The following is a 13,522-nucleotide window of genomic DNA, read 5'->3' as shown; positions in this document are numbered from 1 at the left end:
GTGATTACATTTAACATGTCCAGTCTGTTTCCCTGGATTTTCCAACCCCCAGGTCCACAAATCAGAGTCACATAAAATGTCACTCAAATTATAATTCCTTGAGGGGTCCTTTTACAAAGACGTACTAGGTTTTGTAGCTCAGGCATTAAATATGCATGCGCTAAATGATAGAGACACCCATATATTCCTATGGGCATCTCTAGCATTTAGTGCGTGTTAATCATTTATAAAAGGACCCCTGAATAAGCAAAGATCCAGTCCAAGTCCCTAAAACATGAATGTATCCTCAAGAGCCTCTTTTTATTTTTTTTTCACTACTAAGGGTCAGCACATATGGTACTCCAACAAACAGGAAAACAGAGTGGGGTTCACACTCTCCACAGCAAACAGACACAACAGAGAAGGGGTGGAGAGGACCCAATATCAAAAGATCAGTCACCACGCTCAGGGGTAAGATGCTCCAGAAAAATCTTTATTGGGACCCAACACGGTCCGTGTTTCGGTTATATCAGCCTTCCTCAGGGGTCAATTTTTAGCAGTGCGATATACAAAGTGCCTGTCAAGGTCTCATGTGATTCTTATTAATTGCTCCATCAATCGATATATAAAAGAATATCCATCGATTGACCCCTGAGGAAGGCTGATATAGCTGAAACACGGACCGTGTTGGGTCCCAATAAAGGTTTTTCTGGAGCATCTTACCCCTGAGCGTGGTGACTGATCTCTTGATATTGGGCCCTCTCCACCCCTGCTCTGTTGTGACTCCAACAAACAGGTACATACATTTCTCTCATCATCCTGAGGATTATATTCCAATAAAGAGACTGTAGGTATAAAGAAAGCCTGCTTTTGAGCCTGTTTAAGTACAGAAGTAGAATAACCTCTAACCCAGTGGTTCCCAAACCTGATCCTGGAGACACCCCAGCCAGTCAGCTTTTCAGGATACCCACAATGAATATTCATGAGAGACATTTGCATGCAGTGGAGGTAGTGTATGCAAATCTCTCTCATGAATATTCATTGTGGATATCCTGAAAACCTGACTGGCTGGAGTGCCTCCAGGACCAGGTTTGGGAACCACTTCTCTAACCTGTAACTTTTTATACAAGGACTCAGAGGTGCATAAATATTCATCCTTAGAGTCACGGATTCTTTGGTAATGGAGAAATTGAAGAAAGGGAAACTGCTTTTAGAATGTGCAGGATGCATGCTAGTATAATAAAGTATTTCTGTCAGTATCCTAGTGTAAATAGTAGTCTCAAATGTGCCTTGCTTATAAAGCAGAAAGGAGAACTAGAGAATTCAACACGCGTGGCAGCTCCTGGAGTATACAACAAAAGATCCCACGCAGACGCACAAGCAGAGACCCAACACGGGGCTGTGTTTCAGTGGCACGAACACCGCCTGCCTCGGGGGGGTCAAAGGTATAATGAGGTGGTGTAGGTTTGGAATGGTCCTGGTTAAATAGCATGCATGTAGACCATGATCGGGCCAGGTAAACGCAAAAGCAGCGAAAAGAGCAGTAAACACTAGGCCTTTTGTTGTATACGCCCGGAGCTGCCACTCATGTTGCATTCTCTACGTCTCCTGTTTCCTTTGGACTCCTGTAGAGGTGTTTTCCTGTTTGCTGTTTGACCTTGCTTATAAAGCACCTGTATATCCAAGAAAGTTGTAATGGTAGGCTGGATCTGAACATCAAATTGAATGGTGGCATGGCAGGAATTTAAATGGTCCATAAACTTCAAAAGATCTTCTGAGGTACCTGACCAAATAAAAAAAAATATAGCATCAATATATCGCCACCCACAGGTGACATGACTAAACCAGGATGAAGGGTCCACCCACCGTTTTTTTAAAGGTGCCCATAAACAAAGTAGCTATTGAAGGAGGAACAGATGCCCCCATCGCTACTCCTGCAATTTGTTGATAGATTTTATTATCAAACGTGAAATACTAGTTACATAAGTACATAAGTAATGCCATACTGGGAAAAGACCAAGGGTCCATTGAGCCCAGCATCCTGTCCACGACAGCGGCCAATCCAGGCCAAGGGCACCTGGCAAGCTTCCCAAACGTACAAACATTCTATACATGTTATTCCTGGAATTTTGGATTTTTCCAAGTCCGTTTAGTAGCGGTTTATGGACTTGTCCTTTAGGAAACCGTCCAACCCCTTTTTAAACTCTGCTAAGCTAACCGCCTTCACCACTTTCTCCGGCAACAAATTCCAGAGTTTAATTACACGTTGGGTGAAGAAAAATTTTCTCCGATTAGTTATGCTTCATAGATATTTTAGGGGTTCTTTTACCAAGCTGAAGTGAAAGAGGCCCTGCACTAATGGCAGGAGCTGTTTTTGCAACGCATTGAGGCCCTTTTTACTGCAGTGGGTAAAAATGTCGAAAAAGGAAATGGCCAATGCGGTAAGATTTCACTTACCGCGTGGCCTTGTTGGGGGAGCATCAAGAGTCTCCTAGGATTGTCTGTGTGATCCCAAAAGAATGCTGCTATGTAATACACTGTAGAATATATCCGTCGCTAGTGTAATCTAGGCGAGAACTGCTGCATGCCAAGCAATACATAACTGTGCTTTCTAAAAATCAATTTTCAAGACTAACAGTAAGAGTCTACAGTGTATTATACAGCAGCATTCCTTTGGGATAGGGTTACCATTCGTCCGGATTTCCCCGGACATGTCCTCTTTTTGAGGGCATGTCTGGGGCGTCCGGCAGGTTTTGCCCACATGCACATTTGTCCGGATTTCTGAACAAACATGCAGGTGGCGCCGTGGGTCTCCCCTCCCCTTCCTTACTATCTGCTCTGGTGGTCTAGTGACCTCTTCGGGGCAGGAAAGAGCCCCCTCTTTCCTGCCTGGAGCGCTGCCTTGCCCTTCATCCTTCTTGGTCTCGGCTGGGGATTCAAAATGGCCGCCGAGAGTTGAAGTCTCGCGAGGCCGCTTCAACTCTTGGCTGCCATTTTGAATCCCCAGCCGAGACCAAGAAGGATGCAGGGCAAGGGCAGGCAGCATTCCGGGCAGGAAAGAGGGGGCTCTTTCCTGCCCCGAAGAGATCACCACCAGGGCAGATAGTAAGGAAGGGGAGGGGAGGTGATGGGATGGGAGGGGAGGGGAGGTGACGGGGGGGGAATATGTGACCTGGGGGAAGGGGCGGGGAATATGTGACGGGGCGGGATGAGGATCTGAAAGGGACGGGGTGTGGGCGGGGCAGGGGTGTGGTGTGGGTGGGCAGGGGCGGGGCAGGGGGTGTGACATGTGTCTTCTTTTTCAGCGGACAAAATATGGTAACCCTACTTTGGGATCACATAGAGACTAGGAGACTCCTGAGGCAGGGCAGATAAGCTGAAACACGGCCGTGTCAAGTCTTGAATGTTGGACAATAAACTTTTAGACCCTTTGAAACATCGTCTGTGTATTTTTTTGCATTACCTTCGCTGTTTTTGTGTGTCTTCGAGTCTGCAAGGGCTTCGGTTCTTCTGTGTGTACGTCGTTAACGCTTAAGGCAGCAGATATAGTAATTAATGCCTCTTCAGTAGGTGGCTTTGAGTATATCTGCATTGTCTGCAGTGCAGTTAACGCTTGTTAAGAGTATTTTCTCTATGTGACTGCATAAGCAGATGCTAGAAATTCCCCAAATAGTTAATGCCAAGGCTTTGCAGTTACAATGTGGTAACTGCAGAAGTTTACCACACTATAGTAAAAAGCCGCCTTTGTTTGCATTAGAATTGTGAGTTGGACAGCTTTAGAGCAAGAACAGAAAACATAAGTAGAAGCAATTTTGTGGTATGATGGCTAGACTGTACATTAGGGGAATTCTTTCATTGGGTCCTAACCACTGGCTGCATTCATTTTCTGGGTAAAAAGCTTACAGTAAGGAAAATGGATGTTTGAAGACACTTCAAAAGCTGCAAGGTCCATCTCAGAGCAGGACATCTACTTGGTTTAGGCATTTTCTCAGTGCTTTGCAGGATGTTTTGTTATAAACCACAAAAGGTAAAATAATATGTTAAAAATGCAAAAAAAAAAAAAACAGTAACGTTCTGAGTTGTTCAGGTTATTTATTTATTCTTTTTTCTTTTTGGAAGATTTTACAGGCTCTTGGAAAATCTTACCATCCTGGCTGTTTCCGCTGTGTAGTGTGTAACGAATGTTTGGACGGCGTGCCTTTTACCGTAGATTTGGAGAACAATATATACTGTGTCAAGGACTATCACACGTAAGACCACACGTGCATTAACTGCTTTCGAAAGAAAAAGCTGAAACTGTTGTCATGCAATTGCAGATTTGATTTCATTTGGTTGTCTTGGCCCTGCAGTTTGCTCCTGCTCGTTTGGGATTCCAGCTCAGTTATACTTCCCTCTACCAGGCCTGTCTTCTCCCCCACCCACCCATGTTTTAACCCTCTCCTCCTTACTCCTTTTAGCATCATCAGCCACTGCAGTGACAGTGGCTGGGGCTCCTCCCACCTCTGCAGAACACCCCCCCCCCCCCCCCCGGCTCTGGCCAGCCAGCCAAGGTTAGGGCTTTGATTTGTGCAACACCCCCTCCCCATCCTACATCCCCTACATTCTGTTCCTATTAGGTCAAGATTCAGAGCCATAAGCGCCAGGCAGATGTTAGCACCCTTTTTTAAAATAATTTCAATGCAGTTTACAAAGTACATTATAAGAAAATGAGGCTAATTACCATGAAAAGGAAATATAACCAAGGAAATTAACCAAATTTCCTCACATCTAGTCTTCATCAATGGGTGGGTGGGGGGGGGGGGTCCCAAAGGAAAAACAAAGGAAGAAAAACAAACAAATTACTTTGCCAGTACCACAAAACTCACTGCTGAAATATCTTTAGGTAACACGTTATTTCGAAGGCATTATTTATCCTTAAGAAATACCTCCAAATGCGAAGGGCCAGAAAACACACGTGTTCCTTTTGTGGCCTTCTAAATATTTACAGTACATAGGAACTTTAAAAAATAGTCCTTCCTATATTAGCTGCAAAACCTCTCCTTAGGTCCTTGCAATGTGGAGGTCAGTCCTAGAGGCTCCTTCTGTTCCCTCTGGGCCCAGCTGTGTTTCCTCAGCCCTGAGCTTTCTTTTTCCCTTTGCAAGAGAATGCCCTCCTGGCTGAGCTCCTTAGTACTAGGTCTCTTAAAGTGGCCCTGTGAGGGAGGGTGCTTAAGGTGGACGGGGAATATTTTCGTCACTCCCTGTCAGGCAGCCCATGGGGAATACAGGGGGATGCGGGAACATGTGTAGAGACTAATTGCAGGTCCTCTCTTAAACAGAGAAAGCCTTTCTCCTCTTCTTCTGTGCCAACCTGGTGATGTCTGGGAAAGGGGAGACCCTATATCCAGAAGAGGGAACCCTTCATTTTTTATGAGCAAAGGAACTGCTCAGACATTTTCAACTGTCCAGAGATTTTTTCCCTATTTTATGGCTCCAGGGTGTTCTTACTTTCCCCTTCTACATAGTTTGGCTGTTGCTGTGACAGTACTTGGTTCCTTCAGGAACTCTGTAGTCATGGGTCTTGAATCTAGCATTTACATCATTATTATGACATGAGCTATGAATGCTGCCTCCACAGCATCCCCTCCCTGGCCAACTTGGTAACTTGGGTCTGTACAGTCTTATGTTCTCTGTTGCTCTGATTTCAGAGAACTGGACTGAAGCATCTTCTATGGATAGTGGGGGCTTGAGGACTGCATATGGCTCTCAGTGGTTCACAGAAGCATAGGCGTGTCCTGTAAGTGATAAAGAAGAACCTTCTCTTCTCTTCTCTTGAGTGTGTTACTGGTAGTAAAACTATCAGTGCTGCTCAGAATCAGGTGACTTTTTATCATGAAAAGGAATGAACGCAGCCCTAGAACAGCTCAACATACAAGTTAAAACTAGCACAATTCCCGTCCTAATCCAAAATGAGCTTAGCTTTTTCTGGGACAAGTTGCTTCCCACTCCCTCTCTGTTTGCATTGAAGCTTTGTTTACAATTAAGGAATATTATCAGATTAATTTGCTTTTTTTTTTTAATTCCTAAAATGTTTCCTGTCCACTGAACAATTAGAACTTAATCCCTATTACTCAGATTTCATACATATTTGGATAAAGTGTGAATAGTTTTCAGGTGTCTCAGAAATATTGTATTAAGTCCTGTTATTAGGATGAAATATTATAGTCTCCGTAGGATGGAAAAATACATCAGCAATGAAGAATTTCTTCCTTAACGGACAGCATCAACTTAACATTTTCTCCTTTTCAAATTAAGCCAAGTATTTGCTGAAAATATTTCATGCACGGATTGTGATATTTGTAGCAGAACACAAGGTTTCAATGAACACAACTATTTACAGAGCTTTAGGGTGTGCCAGTCCAGTGGCTGGGCACTGCCATGGAGCGGTCTGTAGAGGAGCAGCCTAGTGATTAGACCTGTAGGATGAGAAACAAGGAAGAAAATGACCCTCCTTATAACCTTGGGCAAAGCACTTCAGCCTCCATTGTCTTGGGTGCATCTTGGATTGTATGCACACGAGCACTGGACAGGGAAATAACTTGTATACCTGCTTGTAATTCTTTCTCAGCTCGGATTTGGAAAAAGCGAGTCATCAAATCCAAACCCAAGAATCGGAGTTAGATCTTCCATTCCCCGAGTCAGCCAGGATGCGGATGCCATGGAGGCGTTATTCATAGCTCACATCACAATCAAGATACAAATGCTAGATTCAAGACCCAAGACTGTAGGATTCCTGAAGGAGCCAAGGGCAAAGGAAGACCCTTGAGAGAGTTATAAAACGGGGGGGGGGGGGGGGGGGGGGGGGGGACCTCCAGGCAGTTGCAAACGAAGGCTCATGTTTCCAGTACACTAACCCCGGTTCCAGTTGAGCTGGAGGCCCAAAGGAGCAGGAGGGAAACTTTTGGGTCGAAACCATTTACATAATATGTGAAATGAAATTTGGATGGCAATAATAACACAAGTGTGATACATGCAAAAAGCCTGTAAGTCAGGATTACATACAGGAGTAACACATTTAGGGACCCTTTTACTAAGCTGCGGTAAGCACTAACCCATGCTTTCCGCAGATTAAAAGGCACTACCGCAGGGTGCACTCAGGGTCCCGTGGTAGTTTTTGGATGTGCACACACTTCCCATAAAAATAAAATACTTTTTATTTTTTAGTGCTGGAAGGAGAGTGGAGAGTAGGCGTGCCCAGAGCTAATCAGTTAGTGCAGCTACTTTGCTGCATGTTAACTGATTAGCCACGTGTGGTTAGCGCAGCAGCCCTTACCGCCTAGAAAATAGGTGTCAGTAAGGGCTCCTGCGCTAATGGCCACACGCTAATTGGGATGGAACGACTTCCCTATGAGGAAAGGCTAAGAAGGTCAGGGCTCTTCAGCTTGGAGAAAAGGCGGCTGAGGGGTGATATGATAGAAGTCTACAAGATAATGAGCGGAGTAGAGCGGACAGATGTGAAGCGTTTGTTTACACTTTCAAACAACAATAGAACCAGGGGACACAAGATGAAGCTAGAATATGGTAGATTTAAAACAAATAGGGGAAAGATTTTCTTTACTCAGCTTGTATTTGGACTCTGGAACTCGTTGCCGGAGAATGTAGTGGCAGCAGCTGGCCTTAAGGAGTTTAAGTGGGGGTTTGAACAGATTCCTGAAAGAAAAATCCATTGAACATTATAAAAAAAAATTTTTTTTGGGGGGGGGGGGGGAGTTTGCCGGGTTCTTGAAACCTGGATTGGCTGCTGTTGGAGACAGGATGCTGGGCTTGATGGACCCTTGGTCTTTTCCCAGTATGGCGGTGCTTATGTGCTAAATTAACGTACGGCCATTAATTGAGGAAATCAAGAATGCGGCCATTTTACAGCCACGCTAAAAGTGGCCTCAACGCATGGGAAACCCATGTGCTAGTCATAGCCAAGTATACAAACAAAAGCAACACTGGGCCTTCAAGGCTGGGACAACAGGAGTATTTTATTGAAAAATGACCCAACACGGGCCGTGTTTCGACATTAAGTAACGCCTTCCTCAGGGGTCAGAGTTTGGTTGTAAATTATACAAAATGTATAGATGTTCAATGCCTCTGAGAATGGATTGGTAAAAACTTCTGAGCCAAGCGATCCTGTCGAGACAGATAGCCACTGTAAACTCCTGTGTTAGCCGTTCCTTTGATATAAACAATTTGCAAAATTTTGTAATTTTGTATAATTTACAACCAAACTCTGACCCCTGAGGCAGGCGTTACTTAACGCCGAAACACGGCCCGTGTCGGGTCATTTTTCAATAAAATACTCCTGTTGTCCCAGCCTTGAAGGCCCAGTGTTGCTTTTTTTTGTTTGTATACTTTCTATGTATGCTGTATACCCTCTTTGTTTGTTTCCTAGTCATAGCCAAGGCCACGTTTTAGCGCAGCTTAGTAAAAGGGCTCCTTATTCAAGGATCTAACTTGTTGCAACATCTGGAAGCAAAAGAATTTCACTCGAAAATCATGCAAGCACAAAATCTTTTGGAATCCATTGTGGAAATGTTTTCCATCTTGATGGCTGCCTTCCTGAAATTGCACGAAAGGAAATCCTTAGGCAGAAAGATAAATTCCTCCTATTTGGGAGCAAATGGTGGTCTGCTTTAACATCATGATTAAACAAAAACCTGGAGGCAGGGATGGACCAAAGTATCTAGAGTACAGTGTTTGAAATAGTGCTGTATGAACTGTGTGGATACATGGTCAGATTAGTAGCAATTGGAAATCTTGAGTGCTGTCACAGATTTCATAACTGCTTAATATGTGATTGGACCTTTAGAGGTAATAATTAACGTGTTTCTGTGAATAAACACATGTTTACCTAGGTAAAATGTGTTCTTATTACTGAGCTTCACCAAAACACCTGCATTATGCACATCACCCAGATTTTCAAAGGAAAACTCTGCGAGGAGTTTCCCTTTTGAAAATTCACTTGTTGCCCTGTGGATATAACTTACCTACAGGCCTGAAAGCTGTCCTTGAGATGACAAAATCAGAAGAATTAACACAAGTTCCTGGACAGAAAGTAACCTGCAGCCCTTTTCCATTATTTTTGCCCAAACCTAAAGCTGGGTCTGTGTTCGATATTTAAAAAAAATTCAACCTCTTTTTAAACTGCTATAATGTGTTTACTGTACTGTCTGCACCCGGCTGGAATTTGTACCCTGGCAAACGCTGGAGATTGCCCGATAAATAAAGAAGATGTTTTCACCATTATTAAGTGACCCGCTGTGGTAACGTAGCGGCAGCTCTTTGCAATACACATTCCTGTAGCCTCCCATGTCTCACGCCAGAGGAGACAAAGGTCACCAGATAGCAGAGATCATTTTCAGCATGTGAGCTGTCCTTAATTGGCAATGGAAGATACGGAGCAGGAGAATAGATGTTGTTATAAACTGTATCATTCAGGGTATTTCTTCTAATGCATGTTTAAATTATAAACTGCTGAGAGAAGGTAATGCCTGTATGAATGGGATAAGGGTAAAGGTCCTAAAATGGTTTACATTTATTACCTTCAAAAATTTTCATCAATAAATGCTTTTATAGGCATCAAAGGAAGGCAGTTTTCCCATGGCCTCAGTCGAAGGAAATGCTTAGGAGGTAATTTTTAACCCCACAACAGTCAGCGTTGGAGGAGGAGTCTAGTGATGGAGTGGAGGAGGAAGCTTAGTGGTTAGTGTAGTGGACTGATCCTGGGGAACTGGGTTCAATTCCTACTGCAGCTCCTTGTGACTCTGGGCAAGTCACTTAACCCTTTGCCCCATGTACAAAATAAGTACCTGTATATAATATGTAAACTGCTTTGATTGTAACCACAGGAAGGTGGTATATCAAGTCCCATCCCCTTTCCCTTCACTTATATATCCAAATATTTAGCAACTGCTGGAAATTATCTGGGTACCACCAGTATTCAATACCAGTAACTGGACAAGTTAGGTCAGCAGGGTATTCAGATTTGCTATACTGCTTTTGCTAACCAGCAGATTAAAGAGGTTTACATTTCAAAATTGAAAGTATAACGGAAAGAAACTACAAAATATTAAAGGATTGTGTCAGTTGACACAAAACCTAAAGCGACAGGCAAAGAGTAAATTAAGGAAAGGATGGGGACAGGGGAGGGAGTAAGGGAGAGGTGTTGGGCAGAGATAATTATTTACTGGCATGGGATCGCAAACTTAAGAAGGGGGAAAGCATGTTGGAAAAGCCAAGTTTTCACCTCAGTTCTATATTTTTTGAAAGAAGATTCTGGATAACTTCCAGCTCCGCCCCTGAGCTGCCGTGCCACTACCCAAATAGTGCTGAGGAGGCCAGACATGTTATTCTCTGGGCCCAGTGAGGCCTAGTTATCCGGGTAAGAGGTGCTACCCAGAAAACTAGCTTTGAATATTAACTCCTTCATATCCCTCTTCTCATGAAAATTTATCAAAAGCAGTTCCATTAAAAAAAATGACTGACACTAATCCAATATTAAATAAAAGAACAGATAACATCCCCTCGCCACTTGTGTAAGTCCTTCATAAGGGATATTATTGCAAATGAAACGCAGGATCTGGAAGAAAAGATGAGATATGGCAACCAGCAAATGACTAAAGTTCATAAAAAAAAGAGTAACTCATTTGGATATGAAGAAATACACATCATTAAACAAGTTGTAAACGACTCCTTGTTATGAGACTAAGGTGCTCATTTTCAAAGCACATAGACTTACGAAGTTACATGAAGGGGCATTTTCAATATGATTTGGACTTTTGGTAAGTCATATTTTTATTCACATTTTGGGGGGTAGGTGACCACTGGGGGGGGGGGGGGGTGGTATTGGGAGGTCACCCCTGATTCCCTCCAGGGGTCATCAGGTCATTAAGGGCACCTTTTTGTGACTTCTTCATTTTGAAAACAGGTCTAGACCAAATGTCTTAGTTTTAGTCCTGGACGTTTTTGTTTTGTTTTATTATGGCTGTAAATGTCCAAGTTTTAGGCATGCCATAATTCCGCCTTTGAAACGCCCCCCCCGACACTCCCCCCCGTGCTTTGGACGCCCTGCAGATGAATTGCATAAACGTCTGCAAAATAGGTTTCAAAAATACCAATTTGGCCGTTTTGAGAAGAAAACGTCCAAATGGTGCTTTATGACACTTTTTGGACGTTTTTCTGTTTCGAAAATGAGCTCCATAGAGGCATATTTTCAAAGCACTTTGGGAGGCTAAGTTCCATAGGTTTCTATGGAACTTTGGGAGGCTAAGTGCTTTGAAAATGAGCCTGATAGTAACCTATGTTAACTTTGTAAGTCTATGTGCTTTGAAAATGAGCCTCCACATACACCCGTAATTAACGTTTAGTAGCTCTGCTCCTTTATCAGCTCATTTCACAATGGCTTATTCAGGGAGTCTTGAGACTAGCTGCACGTGTATTGCATCGGCCCAATAAAGGGTCACACTGGCCTGGTGCTGGTGTAGTGTTGGTGCAGAAGAGCTTGGTTTGACTCACAGGACTGCACTTCTTGGGTTGGCTGGGGATGGAGAGACTACTGACGGAAAGAGAGACATACCCATTGCACAATGATGACGCTGGTTTGCAGGGCGCCCAGCCTGAAGACAGTCCCTGCAGTGACTTAATAAATAAGGGGAGAAAATCCTCAGGGAGCTGCAGTTTCAAGTATCCTAGATATTCAAAAGAACAGGCAGAAAATGCCAGGTTATTAACAAAAAAAAAAATAAATATATATATATATATATATATGTTTTAATTTATAAGCTGTGTGACTTTTGGTACATTTTGTCAGTGTTAAAATATTGCCTTTTTCTCCAATTTCAGGGTTTTTGCACCTAAATGTGCCTCGTGCAACAAGCCTATTCTACCCGCACAGGTAATAAATGGAACAGTACTTTATATCACATTATCTTTCTGTACAAGTAGCACCTGCTAAATTCATATGAATTGGAAACTATTTACGTACAAAAATTTCTTCTGTAAACTAGGCAGTGTTAACTTCTGTGGTACAGAACACATCACCTGTACCCGTGGGCATCAGAGTGGAGGCCAATCAAAACTAGGCCCTGCCACCCAAATAGCATCCACTGGCCACCCCGCCACTGCTGCCACCACCAAACTGAGCTTCTGGCCAGATCTCAAAATGGCTGCCATGACCTTCAGCGACAGTCTCCTAAGACTGCTGCTGAAGGTCTCAGCAGCCATTTTGACAGCAGGGGCAGGAGTAACTGGGGATCGCTCTTGCCCCGGTTAATCCACTAGACCACCAGGACTCCTAAGGAAGGCCTGAGGAGGGCCTAGGGGTGGTGGGGAGTGTTAATGGTTTTGGTCGAGTAGGGGGGGGGGGAGGCAGAGAGTGGGTGGCGGTTTTGATCTGGTGAGTTTCAGTTTCAGCTGAAAATGCACCAGCATTTTTTGCCAGTTTTCGCCAAAACCAAAATATGGCCAAATTGTTTTGATAACAAAACCAACATTCACTCGGTCTCTACATCAGAATATAACATCTGAGAAAGCAAAATACAAGAATTAGTATGGTTTGAATATACAAAATAATTTTCCACTCCACGAATAGCTTGTATATCCTCTGCTTATACTGTGGTTTTCCCCTCAGAGTGTAGACTGCGTTAAATGTAAACCTGATCATCTGACTTGGTCATTCTGAGCTCCAGAAAGTGCTAATGTAATTCATTTGTTCCTTAAGACACCAGATCACAAACCCATTTATTTTTCAGAACTAAACAAAGTTGCCCTGGTCTTGCTTGCTGAATTTGGTCTTTTAGATGTTGGGACTCTAGCAAGTGGTTGGTTTACAGGACTGAGGAGGCTGTAAAGATTTATAGGGCAACACCACCTTGGGTGAATCTCTTCATAAAGGCGGTTAACAAATCCCAATAGATAAATGAATGAATGTGTCATGTTCTCAAAAAGAAAATACTGGAAGCTAGCTGGGCCAAGCAGAAAAGGGGAAAAAGACAGCAGGACAGAAGATTCTGTGATCCCCAGGCCCAGGAATTCAGCTAAAAACAGTAGTCCAACGTAGACAAGACTGCAATGCATGTTAAAAGGTGTATGGAACTATCATAATGTAAAATTTTACTTTCCCAGCGGAGGTAATAGAGACAAAAACATGTACAATTTTGAGAGCAAGGAATATCTGAGAGGGGGATATACTTCTATACGCCTTCCCTGACTCTTTTTACTCAGCCTTGGCCTCCCGTGTCTCCCGGATCCTGTTCACCTTTCTTTCCTAGAGTCGACTCAGTGTTTGGCCCGTTTTTTTTTTGTTTGTCTTCTACCTTATGGAATGCTTAGAACCGAACAGTCCTATCCTTTTTTTCGGTCTCTTTTGAAACTCACTTATTTACACCAGCTTTCAATGTTCGCAGCCTGTGAGCTGCCCAGCAGTGGGGCTCTGATCTGGAGGGACAGACTCTTTCTCCCTTCCTTTCCTCTGTCCTTATTTTTGATGTATTTCCTTTCTTTTCCATTTAGCTTATTG

At 43.4% G+C, this 13,522-nt stretch overlaps 1 protein-coding gene across 1 annotated transcript in view; it reads left to right on the top strand.

The window, feature by feature from the left end:
• Positions 1-13,522, top strand: part of WTIP (WT1 interacting protein) — a 238,722-nt gene that overhangs the window by 194,205 nt on the left and 30,995 nt on the right. Inside the window, exons 5-6 of the mRNA XM_030204445.1 lie at positions 4,099-4,229; positions 11,848-11,899. Coding sequence (XP_030060305.1) covers positions 4,099-4,229; positions 11,848-11,899 — 183 coding nt within the window. The remainder of the gene's footprint in view (positions 1-4,098; positions 4,230-11,847; positions 11,900-13,522) is intronic.

Source organism: Microcaecilia unicolor, chromosome 5 (genome assembly GCF_901765095.1).
Source record: "Microcaecilia unicolor chromosome 5, aMicUni1.1, whole genome shotgun sequence".
NCBI classification, from domain to species: Eukaryota; Metazoa; Chordata; class Amphibia; order Gymnophiona; family Siphonopidae; genus Microcaecilia; species Microcaecilia unicolor.
The sequence above is the reverse complement of the archived record's forward strand: the minus strand, read 5'-3'. Positions and strand labels throughout refer to the sequence as shown.